The sequence below is a fragment of the Dicentrarchus labrax genome, unplaced genomic scaffold (assembly GCF_905237075.1).
Source record: "Dicentrarchus labrax unplaced genomic scaffold, dlabrax2021, whole genome shotgun sequence".
In the NCBI taxonomy this organism is placed as follows: domain Eukaryota; kingdom Metazoa; phylum Chordata; class Actinopteri; family Moronidae; genus Dicentrarchus; species Dicentrarchus labrax.
In genome coordinates this window covers 12205516-12225672 of record NW_026136701.1, presented here as the reverse complement: position 1 = coordinate 12225672, position 20157 = coordinate 12205516, and the positions used below count along the sequence as shown (strand labels likewise).

The window sequence follows — 20157 nt, the reverse complement described above, 5'->3', positions numbered from 1 at the left end:
ACACACACACACACACACACACACACACACACACACACACACACACACACACACACACACACACACACCACACACACTGGGCGGCTGTGGCGCAGAGTTAGAGCGGGTCGTCCCCTAATTGGAAGGTTGTTGGTTCAATCCCCAGCTCCTGGTGCCACATGTCGAAGTATCCTTGAGCAAGATACTGAACCCCAAATTGCTCCCGATGCTGTGCATTGGTGTGTGAATGTGTATGAATGAGTTAGTTTCTGTTCAGTGGGCTTTGCCATCACTGAGTGAATGTGTGTGAAAGGGCGAATGTGCCACGTAGTGTAAAAGCGCTTTGAGTGGTCGGAAGACTAGAAAGGCGCTATACAAGTACAGGTCCGTTTACCATTTACCATTTATTCTCACGCAAACTCTCATTTGTCATCCAAATAACAGGGTGTTTAAAGGACAACATTTTGTCTGTGTTTTAAGTAAAAAATAAATAAATAAATCTTCCTAGCAGCACCAAATCTCACTGACACTTAATATCCCCTTTATTCAATCTGCACACCAACTGGAATGTAAAAAGGACAATTTGTGGTTTTAGAGAGAGTTACTGTCACTGCACCCAGCTATTGTTTGCTTACAAATAACCCCAGTACCTAAGCCCCAAAATCACAAATTACAGTGATGACATCACTGTACTCATTTGCTTCCCTGCTAAGAGTTAAATGGAAGAAGATTGATACCACACTCTCATATCTGTGGGATAAGTACAGAGCTAGAGCCAGGAGAATATTAGCTTAGCTTAGCAGAAAGACCGGGATCAGGGGTAAACAGTTATCCTTGGTCTGTCCAGAGATTGAAAATATACCTAGCATCTCTAAAGTTCACTAAGTAACAGGTTGTATCTCTCATTTCCCTCAACAAGAGCAGTGTTAAAACAACAATTGTGGCTTTAAAGGGATTAGTATTACTTGGGGAACAACTGACTTCCCTGAGTCTTGTCATCACCAAGCAACCAGCAGAGATGCTACACAGGCAGATGTCTGTTGTTTGTCAGTAAATAAATACACAACGCATCCCTCAAATTGTTGTTTTTACATTTTGGCTTGTATATGAATTAAACAAAGAGAGATACAGCATGTTGATAAGTGAGCTTTGAGGTGTTGGGAGGTTTGAACTTCGGACAGAGCCAGGGGACTAAGGTAAGTTAATTTGGTGGCTCCAGCTCTGTATATGAGCATCAATCTTCTCATATAATTCTTGGCAAGAAAGCAAACAAGTATATATCCCAAAATGTTGAACTATTCGTTTAATGCCTTAATCTAATTTGCTTTTATTTTAAGTTTTATGTCCTGCTTCTCATACTTTTTATTTTGTCTCCCATCTGTCAATATTAGATTTCAGATATTTCCTACTTGTAAGCATTAGCACATGTCTCCATTCACACAACGCACACATGACACACATGATATGTACACACACACAGAGAGAGCGTAGTACACAGAGCTCTGTAAATCAGAGGAACAGATGAGCTCAGTCTCAGACCAGCTGCAGGAAAATGTTGGCAAGAGTCGCGACACTGCTGTTCGAGGAGACAAAGAAATGTGCGGGGCGGAGGAAGAGAGAAAGGGTGACAGACAGAGAGAGAAGAAAAGTGAGGAGGAATAATCAGAGAGAGGGGAACGGGACAAATGAGACCAGGGTGGAGGACATGGAGAGAGACACTCAGGAACTTTGTCAGCTGTAGCAAAAGAGAGTCAGTGACAGACAGAGACAGTGTTGTCATCCTGCAGGCCTCGTAGTTATGTAAGGTCCATGTGACACAACGAGTCAGTTCACATGGATACAGCAGTCAGCTACCGTCCTCTTTACCCGCTTAACCATGAAGCTACTGCACTGTGCCTTATCAGGTCACGACCTTTGCCTCAGGTCGGTGTTCTGCAGCAGTGACAAGAGGTTAAAAGATGGAAAATAAACAATATGTCACTCTTTTCAACTAATGGGAATCAGTAGGTAAACTTCCTGCATGCAACTCAATACCAACTCAAAGAGGTAAACTCTGATGTAAACTCTGATTGAAACTCTGAAAATGTAAATACCAGATAGTACTGCCATGGAGTAAACGTGTGTGTTAACAAAGATAGCTTCAGCTAACCTTTGTCTTGAGTCAACAAACGGCATTTCCACCTCAGGAACTTTCCCCGGGCACTAAGGAACCTTTGGAGCAACTCAGTGTGTTCCCACCCCAGGGACCAGGATCTAAATTAAGTATCTGCTCAGGGGGGGGTGTACTTTAGAAAAGTACAACTTTGGGGATGGAACTAAACATATCTGATTGGTCGAGTACTCGCAGTTATTTCAGCTACCATATTTAAACATTTGCAGCTGTTAAACAATTTTTTTGTTCATTTTGGTTTCACACGCCAACGGTTACAGAAAGTAAAGCAAAGCATTGTAATTGTATAGTTGCCTGCCAAAATAACAAGTAAAAACAGTTGTCGTTTTTTAAACATTACTGGGCCAATTTGCCTAATTTTCGTGGGTCTTTAGGCCGCAGTGGAAACAGACAACAATGGTTCCTGGGAGTAAAAGGTGCTGGTACTGGTCAGAAACACAGCTTAAGAGTCTAGTGAAATTGTACTTACGCTAGCATGGCAACATGCTCACAGTGACAGTGCTAACATGCTGATAGCAGTAATGTTTATGTTTACCATCCTGTTAGCGTGTTAACATTTTCTACATTAGTGCTAAGTGTTTGTGATGGAGGTGTCAGTATGTTTTATAGGTATTTTGTCATAAACTAAAGTGTTGGACAAACTGAAAATGTAACCTGATGATGGTGCAAGATGAAAAGTCTTGGTATTACCAAAGTTTTTTAAAAAATCATCCTGATGGGATGTGATTTTCTGTACCCTTAATTTCATAGAAATCCATCCAATGGTTGTGGAGACATTTCACTCAAAACCAAATTTCGACCTCATAGAGGTGCTATAGGAAAAATCAGGCAGTGAGTGAGATTCATCCCCTGTCCATGAAAAATATTTAATAGCAATCCATCCAATAGTTCTTGAGATATTTCAGACTAAACCAAAGTGGTGGACAGACTGACATTTGCCACACATTGCAAGCTGACCAAAAACACCTTATCATAGATTCAACTGTTTACATACAACAGCGAATAAAATGCCTCATGGCGGCGAGTGTGTCCCTGCTCCCTCATATGGAGCAGAGTCACCTTAAAGAGCTGCAGGATGTTCAGAAGTTTAGGAGGAGCTTTTATCTGCTGTAGGAGTTTCTTGGCAAATCTTCTCTCATTGTCTGTTTTTGTGTTGGTGTGGTGAGAGTGACCAACTGTAAGCTGATAATACACATAGGGTATGTGACATATCCCAAACTGACTCACATAGACCCACTTTGTCAAAGGCAACCAGTTACAGTGAGGGAAGAAGAGGGTTCTTTTTAAAGAGTGTGAGGAAGACTCTGAGCACTCAGTGTCAGTCAGCTGCTTTCCTACTCCATGCTCCATCACACAGCTCCCTCTCTGCATTATCAGCTTCAACAGAAGTCTATTCACTGACTAGTACAAACTCGGGAGATAATTTCACACATACGCACACACACACACATGCCTACGCGAACACACACACACACACACACACACACACACACACACACACACACACACACACACACACACACACTAATGGATGAGTACAAGACACTTCTCAGTAGATCTTGTCTATTCTGGGACGGTGTGAAAAATCTTTAACTCTGGTCTTGTGACTCAATGCTCAGCATTTTTGTGTGTGGATTCTGTGTTTGTGCTTAACATAGGTGTTTTACTTGCATAAGACTGAGTGGAAAGTCAGAACAACAGATGTGTTAATTAATCAGGAGCTCCTACACTCATAAAATTCTTTGTAGCTTTTGTTACATCTATCATGGAGGTTAGGTCCTGTTTTTTTATCTGTTCATTAGATTGCAACATATCTCAAAAACTTTTCAACAGATTTCAATAAAATTTTGTGGAATGTTTAGACAGAGGCCAAGAAATTAGTAATTACCTTTTAGTGCAGATCCACGTTTTGCAAAGGGTTTCCTAACAGTATAAGACAGATTGTTTTGAATGTTCTTGCTATTTTACTGCATATAATTTAATTGAAAAACAATCTGTGCTATGGAACAGGCTTGTGAACATGTCTGAACAGTGACTCACTGGAAAGTTTTAGTCTTAGAACATTTTGCATGGACATCCCTGAACTTGTGAAATGAAATCTGTATTTTATATATTTTATTTATTCAGCAGAGTAGCTCTATGGATAGCAATGTTGGTCCAATGCTTTGGTCCCTGCTGAAATACCTCAATGACGATAGATCCAATAATTGGATGGATTGCTATGACATTTTGTGCAGATATTTGTGTTCCCCAAAGGATTCTGGGACTGTAGACTTTGGGGACTCCCTTAGTTTTCCTCTAGCACCATTTATTTTTCTCCAATACTTACTTACTATAAATATACTATAAAACTCCCATTCCACATCTGTATATTTTATGTTTTAGTGCTATTAGCAAATGCTAGCATGCTAATGAGCTAAACTAAGATGGTGAACATTATACCTGCTGAACATCAGCATATTGGCATTGTTGTTGAGCATATTTGAGCGTTTTGATGTTAGTGGTTATCCCAAAGTACAGCCTCACAGAGGCGCTAGCATAGCCTAGTGTCTTGTTTATATTTCAAAAGAGATTATAATGTAATATCTGAGACTTTCAGAGCAAACTGTGTAACTGTAGTAGAGCCTTATCAGAGAGAGAGGAACTTAACCAAAAGTCAAAGATCTCTGTGACACAACCATTAAATACAGAAACAGGTAAGTTAATGGACCCACTTAGAGGAAGGGCTGTGTTTGTGATGTGATTTAGACTGTTGCTAGACTGAAGACAAAGCCCATTTGTATTGCTCCTATGTGATGATTTAAGGGCAATTCTCTAAATGACTTTTAGTGGTTGGGTGATTATAAAAGACTTGAGTTTAAGGAAAGCACCTTCTGTGTTAATCTTTAATTGGGAGGGAAGACACAGCTCTTTGTTTGTAATGTAATGTACGAAGTTAAGTTATTTTCTGGCAAATTTAAGTGAGTGAGAAAACTAAACAACTACCACAACTACTCTGTCAGATCGATCCAAGTATTGTCTCTCAGTGTATTTTCATACAGATCCAGATACAGTATATTAAAAATGTTTTTAGAATATGCCAGATTTTGAATATTGTTCAGCTTTTGCAGAGGTATAACATGCACTGTAGGAGTTCTTTCTAGTGTCAGGAGAGGGTTTGTCCCCCATACTCCAAGTAGCAAAACGTTTTGCTTGCTGTTGGCCTAACGCCTCTCCCACTCTCTCCTGTTGTTGTCCAATCATCATCCACCATCAAGTCTCCTAGCAAATGGTACTGGAGATTAGTACCTGTAAGTCCATCCATTCTGAAGAACTCCTCTTCTCCAACCACCACCATCTACCTCCTCTCTGTCTAACCCAAACCTGCAAGGATACACCCATTCACATTTCCCCCCAAAGTATCTTGTCATTGCATGTGGCCCTGAGCCCCATCATGCATTGGTCAGACCACTCCCACCCTCTCCTTTCCCCCAGCCCTTGTCTCCACATTCCTAGGAATCTGATTAACTGATATAGTAGTCATTTTACACTACATCACCCTCAGAGTGATAGAAACTCTACCTGGTAGAGCAAACACAGTCCTGTAGCATGATCATATAAATATCCAGAATGTATCATTTGTAACACTGATAAACATATCAGAAACTAAAGCCACTGCCCCAGTTGACATCCCATTCCCTTGTTTGATATGGCATGTTGTCTGTGTCATGCATTGAAAACAAGGGGCAAGTTGCGCTTTTCTCCTGTTGAATGGGTTTAAGTTGGCTGCTGTCACAGACGTACTGTGTTACCTCTTTGTACAAACCAAAATGAACGATGGACGACATTTTGTTCCCCAGAGCTTGATGCACAAACTGAGAGGCTGTCAGAAAGTCAGAGCCACTGTGATTAAAGCTTCCATTATTTTGCTTGTAAAATGCATATGTGACACCACTCATTGTGTGTTTATGGGCAAACTGGGAGTGACCTGAAGATATATGTAGTAATTTTGTCTCTGTGGTTTTTACGGGCCCAGAGAGGCGTTCAAAAAACCTTGACAGATGTGCTAATGCATATTATTATTAACATTTAAATTACATGCATTGTCTGCTATAGCACAGTGGAAGATTATATAATTCCCCCCCTCAGATGTATGAAGCTGATAACAATTAATTTGCTACATGCATTTTGTTCCCCTTCACCTTCTAGAGAACTAACTACTCCTCACAAGAAATCAAAGGGGAGCAAAGTAGTGCTATGATTGCATCTTTTTTTATCCATTTATATATAAGATGACTATCTAATTCTAGATGTTGTGTCTGATTATTTGCATGATCAGTTTAATCTGCATTATTTAAATTGTGCTTGAAGCCCACCCTATGCTTGAAATTCCTCAAATTAACACCTATTTGTCTGTGAGTGGGTGTGATTGAGTTGTGTGTGCGCACTGGTGCATGCAGATAAAAGTGTGTCTGCGCCAACTCAGAGAGCCAACTGTACACATCCACACCGATGACACATATAGGTGATGTCTTTGTGCTGTTGCCATGGTTTCAGGCTCGCTACAGGAAGGAGCATGCTCAGCAGAGGAGCGCACCATCGCTCCCCCTGGTGGAGAACCTGCTGAAGGACAACACAGACGGCTGTGCCCTGACCACCCTGCTGCACTTCTACTGCTCACAGGCCATCAGACTGGAAGGTGGGACCAACCCTCAATCTGTAACCACACCTACCTGACCTCACTAGCCACACCCCCTTTTAATAAATCTTACAGTAAACAGACTAAAGTCAGTTCAGTGTCATTCAAATAGCATACAATGAGCTAACCACAATGAGGTTCCGTCCCAGCACAAAGGATGCTCTTTTCTGCTCTCACTGCTCTAACTATAACCATACATTTGAAGAGGGAGCTTCAAACAAAGAGTGTACTTATTATATATTAGTGTGGTTTTATGAGGGATTTTTGCCATATTAATATATAAGAATGTAAGTAAATTAAATAAAAATCAAACTGATAGTTTTCTAGGAAATGTTTTATAGTTTTCAGTTGCTTAAACTCTAATCCTAATCTCAAAGAACAACACAGTAAAGTGATAAAGGACCTGTTTTGGCTTGCTGTTGTTTCATTTAATGATATAAATGGAGGATCCTGTTCAGGTTATTGACCCCAATAAGGACACTGCTAGGCAGACAGGATTCAGGACAAACAAGGAAAATGAGTGCAAGAGACAAAGAGAAACAAAGACTTGTTTCCTCTCAGCTCGCCCGCGCCCTCATTTCCAAAAATGCCCTGGGTTGGGTTGTGATTGGTCACGAGGGGTATGTGACGGAGAACCGTTAGAGGAGGATCTGGCTGCTATTTCAAAGATAAACAACTCTTGTGTCATTGCTCTGAGACTCTCGGGATTGAATGTAGTTCACAGGGAGCTCATACACATGTGGGCCAGATGTGGAAGCGAGTTAAACTTAATTTAGTTCTGCTTGCTGGCAGCTTTATTTAGTCTGAAAGTAATAAAAAGGTACAGTAAAGTAAAGAATGACATCATGTTTTGTCCCTGAACTTGTTCGATATTATTTACATGCATGGGCTGGCCTTCCACTAACGTCAGGGGATAAAAATCCTGATGATTCATCCAGAAGGAGTTGAAGGCAGTTTGAAAACTTGTGTCATGAATTGTTTCAAGGAATTGGAGGGATTAAAATCAGCTACTGCTCCTGCATGGCACAAACAGTAGTGGGAAAAGTAGGGTAATTTTCCTCTCATCTGTTCTTTTTTTAAACATAAACTATGCCTTATCTTTTCCTCGCCTTCCTGCTTGGCCTTTGCTATCGCCCCCTCCGTTGTGTGTGTGCCTGACCCCTCCCCTGGCTGTGCAGATATCTGCCTCAAGGAGACCATGTCTTTGGCTGACAGTCTGTACAACCTCCAGCTGGTGCAGGAGTTCTGCAGGAACAACCTCAACCACTGCTGCCACTTCAGCCTGGAGGACATGCTCTATGCACATGCATCCATAAAGGTAGGAATGCAGGCATTAAAGTATATGAATACATGAGAAATGTGTGTGGAGGATGTGGAAAGATGCTATTTTTATAATGAGGATTGAGTTAAGGAAAGAGAGAAAAGAAAAGTGTTTTGGGGAATGAGGAGAGTTAGAGCTGGAAATTACAAATAGGCAAAAATGAGTCATGCAAGGAAAAAGTTTGGTGTGTGTAAGCAGACTTAGTTCTTGCAGGGGTTGTTGTGTGGTGTGTGTGTGTGTGTGTGTGTGTGTGTTTGTGTGTGTGTGTGTGTGTGTGCATGTGGATGTATTAGCAGGGATATAAAGATCATTTTGCTACAGTGAGTATAGCTTGGCTGCCAGATTTAATGAATATGATGTGTGTGTGTGTGTGTGTGTGTGTGTGTGTGTGTTGGTGCTTTTCTAGTACAGACTAGGGGCCAAATACCCCCCCCCCCCACTCAGACAGAGGACAGATTCTGCTCCGAGGAGATTCAGAACCCAGACCCATCTCTGCCTGCCTCTCTTGTTCTCTCCCCTTCCACATCCCTTCTGTTTTTTATCAAATAATAGTATGTGTGAACTTAAGAGACCACCACTGCTGATTCAGTCGGTCCTCAGGCTTAGATCTCCCCGTTTCACACACATTTGTTTCTGATTAATGAAAGCCTTACTGTACAGCTTTAAGAGCATCTCTGTGCTATCCGGACCTTAGATACAGCATAGCCAGTGTGGGTAAATAGTATGCGGAGAGCGTGGGTAGAAACATTCAGATTCAAGTCACGGGCCGAGCTGACCAGGATTTTCCATTCTTCAAAACAACACAGCAGACGGTTTTCACACTTGTAAATTATTTGCTCTGTATTTGTCTCTTCCTCTCCCAGTCACTACATTGTTTATAGTGAGTGTGTTTTTGACTTTATAGTACTACAGTTGTCCAAGCAGGCAAAGGAGGAGAGAAAATGGTCGTGAAGAGCAGTTAAAGACACTGGCGCAATGCCCATTCACCGCGGACTCACTGCCCACTGAATCTTAACTAGTGTGTGTGTGCATGTGGCTATTTATTTAATATATAACACAAGGAGAAATGTTGTTTAGGCTATTAAGAACTTGACTCTGCTGTGTCTAAAACGAAGAACCAGTTTATAGGAAAGAACAGGAAAATCCCAGCTTGTTTTTTGTTCTTGTCTTTCTATTCCTTCTGGAAAGTAAGGTCTGTGTGTGTTAGCCAAAAGGTTTCCTACATATGAAATCATCTGTACAGGCCTCCAGAGACTTTCTGTTTATAACATGATGCATTTATCCTTACTCACTCGCTGCTTTGTGCATCCACTTGTGCATATGTGACATAGTTAAACTGAACTCCAGATGGTGTTTTTGGCAGTTTTCACGAGGCGTATGACATTAAACCACTTAGACAATGAAACATGTACTGATATTCAACTACACAACACCTGAGCCTGTTACCTAGCAACAGCTGGCAGGCCGTGACCTCATTGATCTATGAAAATTCTGTATAATATTGTGATTGTCGCTTACATAACATCTTAACTGAGACATGGGTGGAAGGAGCAAAGAGAGAAATGTTGTGCTAATAACATTAATAAATAACTACTTACACGACAGCAACATTAACCACAAATGTGTGTGTTGTGTGTGTGTGTGTGTGTGTTTGTGTGTGTGTGTGTGTGTTTGTGTGTGTGGTTTTGCAGAGTAATTACCTGGTGTTTATGGCTGAACTTTTCTGGTGGTTTGAAGTGGTTAAACCTTCATTTGTACAGCCCAGAGTCTTCAACCCAAACGGTACAGTACAACTTCACAATAATATCAGCATGCTGTTATTAATTTGACCATGTTGTGCTTTTATTAACTCTAATAACTAACTCAAGGTTGCAGTTGAATGTTGAGTGGTTGTCATATGTCCCTCTGCAGCCTGCGAGCCTGTATCATCCTGTAGAAATATGGCTCCTGTGTCCAGTCCAGTCAAACAGAGCTATGCAGACAGACCTGACAGCCCAGAGCACATCCCTGCAGAGGGTAAATATCCGTTATCAATCGGGGATGTCACAAATCTGTTCAGATAAATATAGATACAGTATGTGTCCACCAAGGCAATGGCTTAGTTATTTTAAAATTGCTCACACACACATTGATTATGCAGGTGGAGATGACAACTGGTGCTTCGGTATCACTTTTATGTTTCTTGTTGGTCTTCTGCTTTTTTAAATTTGCCCATATATACTTTTGTGGTGTTTTAAAAAGAAAAAGATATAATCACTACTATTAGCAGTTTCCTGGGGCATGAATACAGGGAACTGGAATTATGTGTGGATGTGTTTTGTTTTGAAACCAGTGGCCCTCTAGTGGCTGATTTACAGCCAAGCAGCAATTATTCTACTCTCCTATTGCATTTGAGCCCTATACTTAGAAAAAATGCTGTTATTAATTATACAGTATAATTAATCTAGGAAAAATCTAACCAGGAATAAATAGCCAGAAGCTGTGGTGTGGGTTGGATGATTCAGATCTTCAGAATAGCTTAGAAAATCTGGGCCAGGTACTCTGTGTACATGTGTAAGTGCACAGCTCCTGAAACCAAAGCACTCCACTGCAACATTTGTTGTTGACTGATAAATCAAACATCTCTGTATCTGTAACAGGTATAATGAAGAGATCTACCTCCATGTCCTACGTGGATGGCTGCATTGGAACTTGGCCCAAAGAGAAACGGTTAGTATCTTAACTCCACAGTTGCCCTGCTAGAGCCTACAACATTCATTGACTTACAAATGTGAAGTGGTCTGTTGTTTTCCTATTAAACTGACAATACATGTCCTTCCTCCCTCAGCTCCTCCTCTCGTGGAATCTCCTTTGAGATTCCTCTGGACGGAGACCCGCCTTGCGAAGCTCCCTCCCTCCGCGGTATGACCCGCTCTGCCAGCAGTGATGGTCTTGGCTTCAAAGTTCACTTTGCATCTCGAGGGGGCATTAAGCGCCACCTGTCCCTCATGCCCGTCAATGTAAACGGTCAAAGCAGACACATACCAGAGGAGGAGGAGGACTTCACCTCCCACAAACCCCTGGGGAGGAACAACACATTCTCAGTCAAGAACCAAAGCAGGTAAGGCAGAGGGAAATGCTAGTTTGTGATTTTTAAAAACATTAGTATCCTCTATCCTCTAAATTACACTTAAATCATTTTAAATGGATAGTTTTGTTGTTGGGGATTGGTGGATTATTCATACATGAGATAAATTAATATGTGGCTTTTTATAACTCTTTGTGAAGCTATGTTCTATATGTTCTCAGCTATGTGAGATATGTTGGAAAGTAGAATTTTTATTTACCATAAAACTTCCAATAAAAGCAGGGTCCCTAATAGACGCAAGTCTCTTCTAAAAGCCTTGTATGGCTACACGTTTTGACAAATAAACGCAGGTCTCCAATAGAGGGATTTTATAGAAATTATCTTGATGTATAAAACCTCTTAAAACCCACCAGGTGATGATTCTTGCTTGAGCAAGTTTTAAGTCGTTTTGATTTTCACTGATTTAAGCAAATAAACGCCCGGGCTATTATTAGAAGTTTTACGGTATGTAGGTTTTTAAGTTTTTCTTTATCTATGTGTTATTTAAGGTATTTTAGGCCCCTTTGAGACACCTAATATTTTGCACAGTGGTTAAATGCTGAATTCATCTGCTGTAAATGAATCAAGCTAAGCAGAGCTAATCTTACAGTTGAAAATATATCAAAACTGTATAAAGAGACACACAAACAAGATGGGCATCCAGTAGTTTATCTGACTCTGGATAAGTGAAGTAAAAATCCCCCAAAGCTGACTATTACTTAAAATAACCATCACTTAATTTATACAAACCTGTCCCTAGGTACTCAAATGGAGTCCTCACAGACAGCGACCACAGCCCCAGCGATCACCATGGCAACCACAGCGGGCACATCAGCCCATCAACTCCTCCAAGCATTGAGGAGGCCCTGAAGATTATCCACGACACTGAAAGGCCCCATGCAAGCCTAGGCGATGGAGACAATGGATTCTTTCTCCACAGCGGGGAGCCTTCGGACCCTCCAGGGGCCCAAGGTGAAGGAGATGACCCAGGTTCGGCTAAGGCTCGGCTGAATGACCACGACCCCAACTCTGTGTCCACTGATGAAGTTGACACGGGCATCCATGTGAGGACAGAGGACATCCAGAGCTTAGATGAAGACTCCTCCTCTCTGAGAGACTATTCAGACATAGACCCAGACTGCGATGCCATGACCCGGTCGTGCCCCCTGTCTGAACGGCCGGAGAGGGAGAGAAACAGGGAAGGAGGACAGAAAGGGGTCAGTGATGCTAACCCTGAGGGTGAGAGGGTAGATGGAGGTGACAGGAGCAGCCCCTGTCCCAGTTCAGCTCCCACACTCCCCAGATCCCACACAGCCAGCCCCACCTCGTCGTCTGGAGGCTCTGGAGGCGGCATGGTCCGAATGACGAGCTTTGCAGAGCAGAAGTTCAGGAAGCTGGAGGGACGGAGTAGTGGAGGAACCACACCAGAGAGTTCAGATCTCAACGTGCCGTATACACACCCCACAAAAAGCATTTCTTCTCAGGTTTGTGTTGTATGGTGTGTCTCTCATTCCCTCCCTTTTATTTAAAATCTACTTTGGTTGCAGAGGCAGAAATGCGATGAGATGTTGTTGGGAACAGAAATAATGTGAATGATCTTTGCACTTTTTTCTAGATCTCTACACCTCCTTTGCCAATCACATCTCCCTCTCCAGTAACGCCTTCCCCTCGAGACCCATCCCACCTGATTGCCTCAGAGATGATTCAGCTGCGGATGAAGCTTGAAGAGAAACGGAGAGCAATTGAAGCCCAGAAGAAGAAGGTAAACAGATATAGGCAAATACAGAAAGATAGCCAGTAGTGTAGCCTTAAATATAAATTTTTGGGACATGATGTTCTCTTTCCATTTTCTAGGTGGAAGCAGCTTTCACCCGCCATCGTCAGAAGATGGGCAGGACAGCCTTTCTCAATGTAGTGAGAAGGAAAGGAGTCACTGCCCCCCTCAGCTCCAGCTCAGGGGGAGCAGAAACACCTTCTCCAGAGACACTCACACCCTCAAGGGAAACCAGCCAGGGCAGCATGGAGCGGGCGGAGAGATGCAAGCCAGACGGAGCAGCTCCGAAATCCCCCTGTGAGGATGGCGGAGGTGAGTAACCACAGTAGGGACGCAACTAGAGTTCATTTTCACAAACCCCAAAATGAGAAAAATAGACTGATGCATTTCCCTGGGGGGAATTTTCCACAAAGTGTTGAGGCATTGGGAATGATTTTGATCACACTGGTGATTGACTGACTGACTTTTAACTTTGACTTTTGACTGACATTTAATGTGATGATGCAGGTGTGACTCCTGGAGAAATCGATCTCGCAGATTACACTCGCTCCATTGAGAGGCTGAACACGTCGTTGGGCTTCCTGCAGACGGAGATGCAGCGTTTGGCCCAGCAGCAGGAGAAGATTATGGCCATGAGAGAGCAACAGCAACAAGCTTGGGTCATTCCTCCTCCTGCTCCATCTCCACACAGGTAACACTTAATGATAGATTAATAAATTGACTGTTAAAATGATTTTCTTTGAACACTTACACAGGCTTGTGTATTTTATTGTCCCCACAGGCAGCTCCGTGAGTTGCGTAGCAGCAGTGTAACAGGCCGGGGATCAGGCCGAGGCTCGGTCGGGTCTTTGTCACCCATCCTTTCTTCTTCCGGCTCTCCCCACGCTCCCAATAGCTCCCCTGCTGGCATTAAGCGGCGACCAGCCTCCTTCCATGCCAGGACACCTCGGACTCCACGACCAAACGATCTGAAAGTCACACCCTTCAGACGAATGCTCAACACCCCCACCTCCGTGGACAGCCTACCCAGACTGAGACGTTTCACCCCCAGCCAAACCCAGATCAGCTCGTTTGCCTACCTGAGCCACGATGAGGGACCAGGGGGGAGCAAGAACCAAGAGGCCAAGGACAACGAAGAAAACAATAAGGACAAAGAAGAGACAGTGGCAAAGAAGAGTGCTGGCGCTCCTCAGCCTTCTACTAAAGAAGCAGCCAAAGAGAACGAGGATGAGAGGCAGGAGGAAAGAAAACAGGCAGAGCGGGCTCAGTCAAAGGATGAAGTCGATCAAACAGGGTCATCAGAGGTGTTGTGTCAACCGGTGTCTGAGATCCAAGGGCCCACAGGCAACCTGGTCAAGGGAGACCGCCAGGAAAAAAAAGACCTAGTGGAGGTGCCTTTGTCTGGGCTGAAACCTCCAGCAGGAACACCCAGCAGGCAGGAGGTGGCGGGAGAAGGAGATGCGGAGGGTGAGGCAGGAGGAGAAGCTTATGGAGACGATCAAAAGATGTGCTGTGGATTCTTCTTCAAGGTTAGCTGAAGCTACAGGATTATATATAGGATCATTTTATAATCACATAAAACATTTCAAATCTTAATGTCAAGAATAATCCATGTAGTAGTTTCTCTAAATATTATCTGTAACACACCTGTAGGTATGGGCTAAATAGTACACAGGGTTAGCCATAAACTTTAGCCATAAACCTTAGCCATGGACTTAAGAACAAGAAGTTTGGGCTGCATTCTGTTTCCATTGTATTACTTCTATTCTGCTTTAGGGCCTATTTTTGCTGAAGTAAAGACTGAGACCTTTCCGCCAGAAAGCGAAGGAACATATTTTCCAAGATGCTGAACTATTGCTTTACTTCAAATTGCTGCCAAAATGCCAAAGTTTATAGACAAAAGACACAGGAGTCTCTTGCTCCACTGACAGTGAAATAAGCTTCTTCTTATTTTGGATTTGATTGACATGCATCACCAGTACCATCTTTGCATCTTTTGTATTGCAGCAGTTAATGATGTTATTCATTGCTCCTGTGTTTGGCAGGAACCACTGCACTAAAACTGTAATACCAACTAATATACACAGTTAATCAACTTTTCATTAATAATACAGTTCTTACAGCCTTATGCTGCTATATGCAGGTAGCAGCGACAGGAAGAATCTCATACTGTGAGAGCCTGGCACAACATGTGCAGGGCTGTGCCTGTTGAGCCATGAGCTGATCAAAAACAATGCATGAATGAATCTAGGCCAAAAACACAGACACATGGTAGACCAATAGAGCTCTGATTATGGAGCAATGTCAGAGCTTTGTTGACTTTGAAGGCAGTTACACTAATGCCACATTAAATACCAAGTACCACCACAAGTATTAACTTATCTTTCCTTTGATACATTGATTTTTGAGAGGAGATATGACAAAACAAGTGCACACTAAAGTTTGTTTGTCATAATAACGTAAAACACAATGTAGTAATTCATCAACTAATAGTAAATTTCGTTGTATTCCGAGCAATGACAACAAATGAATTCTGTTCTTTTCTACATAATCTGACTTGTGAATTTTGTGTGTTCCCATCAAACACCAGGATGATGTGAAAGGGGAAGAGGATATGGCAGCAAAGAAGGCCGCTCTGCTGGAGAAGAGGCTGAGGAGAGAGAAGGAGGCTCAGGAGAGGAAGCAGCAACAGGAGCTGGACCAGGAGCAGAAGAAGGAAGCTGCACGGTCAGTCTGACCCTCTTACCTTCTGTCTATTTGCTAATTCCAACACTGTTCCCAGGTTTAAAGCATCGATACATACAGCATGTCTTTTGAACTTGAGCGTGCAGTCATACAATAAATCTTCATCTCGGTCTCCCCCTCCAGGTTGAAAGCTGAGGAGGATCAGGAGAAGAAGGATGACGAGAAGGCAAGGAGGGAGTACATCAGGAATGAGTATTTGAGGAAGCAGCAGCTCAAGCTGATGGTGGACATGGATGATGTCATAAAGCCCCGATCTGGAAGTCTCAAGAAGAAGCCACGGCCTAAATCCATCCACAGGGACGTCATGGAGTCGTCCACTCCGCCTGTGCGAGCAACAGGTGAGGGACGTTCAAATCATATGCACAAACACTCAATATCCCTGTATGACAGCCACAGATCCAATGCCCGACTTGTCTGTGTTGTTGTGTTGCAGGGGTGCGTCCTCGAGGCTTCTCAGTATCAAGTGTTTCTTTAGCGTCTCTCAATCTGGCTGACAACGACAGAGATCAGCCAAATAACAAGAAGAACAACAGGTAAGACCCACTGAAGTTTCTCTTACCTTGTCTTTCTCAATAAAACCCAGCTTAGCCAAAGACAAATGACTGTCTTGAGTTTTTCAACACGGTACTTTTGCACTGCTGGTTGATTCTAAGATGATGTGTATACACAGTTGAAGCTGGCAGTTTGTCTAACGTGTACCAGTTTACCAAGTTACAACAAATTTGAAGTCTATGAAAGTTTGTATAAAATGATAAACTAAATGACACCTCAGTTCTCTCATCATCCCAAATCAAAGTTATTTACAAAGTTACAACTTATGGTACTACGAGCTGACTTTACATCTCATTTTCATGCCCCTTTTCTTCAAACTCCTTACAATCCTTTTTTAGTAAGGCTAAAAGTATTTTATCATACTAGTATGTATGTATGTTTATAAAATCTGTTCAACTAGTATATCAATATAAATTTTTTTTGCCTTTTCAAATTCTGCAATTGGTTTGTCCATTTGACCATTCGTTTATTTATTACCACCACTGTGATGTACAATCCCACCCCATATTTCACTTGTGTCACACCCCAGATATCCTTTACTCTGCTGTGATTTCAATTTCATGGGGTGTTCTGATGATGAGGTTATTTTTCTCTCGTTTCCCTCTCTCCTTTTTTTCTATTTTGCCTGCGTCACCTCAGAGGCAATAAACTAGCTTCTGCCCATATCCCGTTCTTTCTAAGCTCTCCCAAAGAAAGAAAGGGAAGGTTAGTAATGCTCCGAAAAGAGGTGCTTCAACAGATGTGGCTCCATGTAGAAACAGCTCCATCTGATTTTGGTCTAGGCTGCATTTCATTAGACGTTCTTTCAGCGCAGACTCATATAATGTGTCAACAGTGAAATTATTCAGCATATTCCATTACTGCAGTTTTTTGCTTCTGCATTAAGGTACATGGGAGCTGCGTGGCTGAGATGTTTCCGCCTCAGTTCTCCTGCTCTTTATCCTTTCTCTGTCTTTCTCTCAGGCCGTTGTTTGCTCTCTCCTTTATGTTGGCTGCCCTGCGCTTCACTACTGTGTTTGCTGTTTCCTCCACAAGTACTTGAGCTCATCTCTCACAGTAGCCATAAAGACAGCACTGTGACTTTGCTTTGCTTGGCTGAACATGCCTTTCTGTCCCTCGCTGCACAGCTTCGTTGGAGTATGTACAGTATGATGTAATGCGAGACAACAGGCAGGGTTTGGAGAATTGTGTCACAGCGTCTGACCTTGTTTTACCACATCTCTCTGTGTGTGTTTTATATATTTGGTTGTGTGTGTGTGTGTGGGCATGTCTGTTTGTGCAATCTGTCTGTGTATGCTATCATCCATCGTACATGCTTATGTGTATCAACCTTTACGTGTGTGGGTTTTTGTTATGTTTGTGTGTATCATTTGTTGGTTTGTATGTGACCATCTCCAGGCCAGACTCTGCAGAAGGTTTCTCCTCTTGTCCTTCGACTGGCAGTCGGAACGGAGAGAAGGATTGGGAAAATGAGTCTACCACCTCATCCACTCCCTCCAACGCTGAGTACACAGGTATAAGATACACCTGTACTGTTTACACAGTTCATCGACATTTAAACATCCATTGTAACTTTGTTTTTGCAATCTCACACATGTGCTTTCTTCTCGCAGGACCCAAACTATACAAGGAGCCAAGTGCCAAGTCCAACAAACACATCATCCAGAATGCCCTGGCTCACTGCTGCCTGGCTGGCAAGGTCAACGAAGGGCAGAAGAACAAGATCCTGGATGTATGTTTTGCAGTTATGTGTCTTCGTCTTTCTGCAATGGATAACGTTCTGCACTAAACAATGACTTTTCTCTGTGATTTTCTGCAGGAAATGGAGAAATCCGAAGCCAATAACTTCCTGGTGTTGTTCCGTGATGCCGGTTGCCAATTCAGGTCTGTGTACACTTACTGCCCCGAGACAGAGGAGATCACCAAACTGGCCGGCATCGGGCCAAGGAGCATCACGACCAAGATGATCGAGAACTTGTACAAGTACAACTCAGACAGGAAACAGTTCAGCCAGATCCCAGCCAAAACTATGTCCGCCAGCGTGGACGCCATCACCATTGCCAGTCATCTGTGGCAAACCAAGAAGCAGGGGACGCCCAAAAAACTGCACCCCAAGTAGTGCCAGACATCTGGGCAAGATTTGGACACGCTTGCTTCAATGGGACAAACACAGAAGAGCTTGTGGATTTTTACTGTTTCATTAAAAGGACACACGGTCCCACTGTAAGAAATCACAACTGGAATGTAGAACACAAAAGGGTCTCACAGAGATTGTCGTTTCAATACAGAGTTGACTGTTACACCCTGGACTACTTCAATGGGGCAGAAGTGTGTACTTGTCAGCATGTGTATCAATGTTCTTGTGTGCCAAAAAAAGAGGAGAAAATAATAGGCGGACCTTTGCCTTACCAAGTTGAACCACTGAAGCAGTGAATGTCACGTCTCTGAAAGAGGCAGTTTGGTTTCTATAAGTTGATCATGTGTGGCCTTATGCTTGTTTTGTGTCATATGGATGCGCTGTGAGTGTTGGTGTCATTTTGTCAGCGCCTGTGGAAAAAGTCTGTTGTGATACAGGAGAGGTTGTGTATACTCACAGGTCTGGGATCAGATTTCGCTCCCGTCAAGCCCAGGTTGTTGGCCTGTCTGATCTGTGATCAGGTAGAGGCAGCATTTTTGATGAGAGTTTTTGCTGCTATACAGGCATGTTTTTTTGTTTTTACATGTGACTGAAAAAAACAGTTCAAATTTGTGTATGTGTGTGTATAGTGAAGTGCCAAGAAGAGTGAGGAATATACCTCAGTAAGGTGATTGCAATTACTTTCCAAAAGTGTGAAATGATGAGATTATTGAGCATACGGTGTACCATCAAGCAATTCTGGAAAGTACCTGCAATAGATTCTTAATTTATTTCATTTTGATAATGCTTTGAAGTTATTTGAAAAGGCATCTTAGATTTTATTCAGAGAAACATAATATACTATACGTATATAAGTTAAATTAATTTGTATATGATGGCAGATCCATTAAAAATGAACAAGTCCGCTTGTAGTAGCTTTTATAATTCATCACGTGTATCAGTATGTTGTCGTTTGGGGCCTTTTATTGTGCTACAAATGCGAAAAGTGTGAACACTCAACAGTATCACTGATAAGACTATCGGTAGTAGAATAGATGGAAATCCCACACTATGTCATCAGTCTGTGCAATTAAAGAATCATTCAAATATTCACTGTTGATCATGTTGCAGTTGGAACTAACACATATTCAAAATGACTTTAATGTGGATGTTGTCTTAACTTTTAGATCTCGATTGCCCTCAACGTAGTCCACAACTGTAAATAAATGAATTCACCAATAATAGCAGAATAATAGACCCTGTCCACGGTCGCTGACTCGTTTCCACTTATGAACTGTCTCGCTTGTTACTTTGCTTTCACATTACTGTTACATTTTTTTTATCATGTGTTCCTTTAGTATGTGTTGACACTGTACAGATATATTTTGGCATATAGAAGTATTTTTTTGTAATGACATTTACCTGTTGGTGTGTACTAATGAAGCAGCACAGTTGTTGAAGACAAGAGTGTTGAAAGCAAAGTGTCCCGATGAGGCAAGGTAAATAAAGCTTTAATGAGGCTTTATTGTGGATTTGTAGAAATCCATGAAGTATACTGAGAAAATCATAGTATTTTTTCCAACTTTTCTTTTCGGTTTACTAAATATGCTCAACTGTTCATGGATTTTTGTTGTTTTTTATTGCTTTGAGCTTTATTAAAATGCCAGCTATCAACTGTATTCATGTTGTCTCATTTCACATCCCTGTCCTGATTGA

The 20157-nt window shown here is 42.3% G+C and overlaps 1 protein-coding gene across 2 annotated transcripts in view; it reads left to right on the top strand.

The window, feature by feature from the left end:
- Positions 1–20120, top strand: part of camsap2b (calmodulin regulated spectrin-associated protein family, member 2b) — a 35830-nt gene extending 15710 nt beyond the window's left edge. The window contains exons 5-22 of one of the 2 annotated variants that reach the window (XM_051397308.1): positions 6686–6827; positions 8006–8145; positions 9840–9930; positions 10060–10164; positions 10788–10857; positions 10976–11248; positions 12015–12738; positions 12870–13016; positions 13109–13340; positions 13536–13719; positions 13810–14557; positions 15619–15755; positions 15897–16111; positions 16207–16306; positions 16965–17030; positions 17724–17839; positions 17939–18057; positions 18145–20120. In XM_051397308.1, coding sequence (XP_051253268.1) covers positions 6686–6827; positions 8006–8145; positions 9840–9930; positions 10060–10164; positions 10788–10857; positions 10976–11248; positions 12015–12738; positions 12870–13016; positions 13109–13340; positions 13536–13719; positions 13810–14557; positions 15619–15755; positions 15897–16111; positions 16207–16306; positions 16965–17030; positions 17724–17839; positions 17939–18057; positions 18145–18444 — 3909 coding nt within the window. In that variant the 3' untranslated portion in view covers positions 18445–20120. The remainder of the gene's footprint in view (positions 1–6685; positions 6828–8005; positions 8146–9839; positions 9931–10059; positions 10165–10787; positions 10858–10975; positions 11249–12014; positions 12739–12869; positions 13017–13108; positions 13341–13535; positions 13720–13809; positions 14558–15618; positions 15756–15896; positions 16112–16206; positions 16307–16964; positions 17031–17723; positions 17840–17938; positions 18058–18144) is intronic. The other variant, XM_051397316.1, reaches the window with a different exon arrangement.
- The last annotated feature ends 37 nt before the right edge of the window (positions 20121–20157 follow it).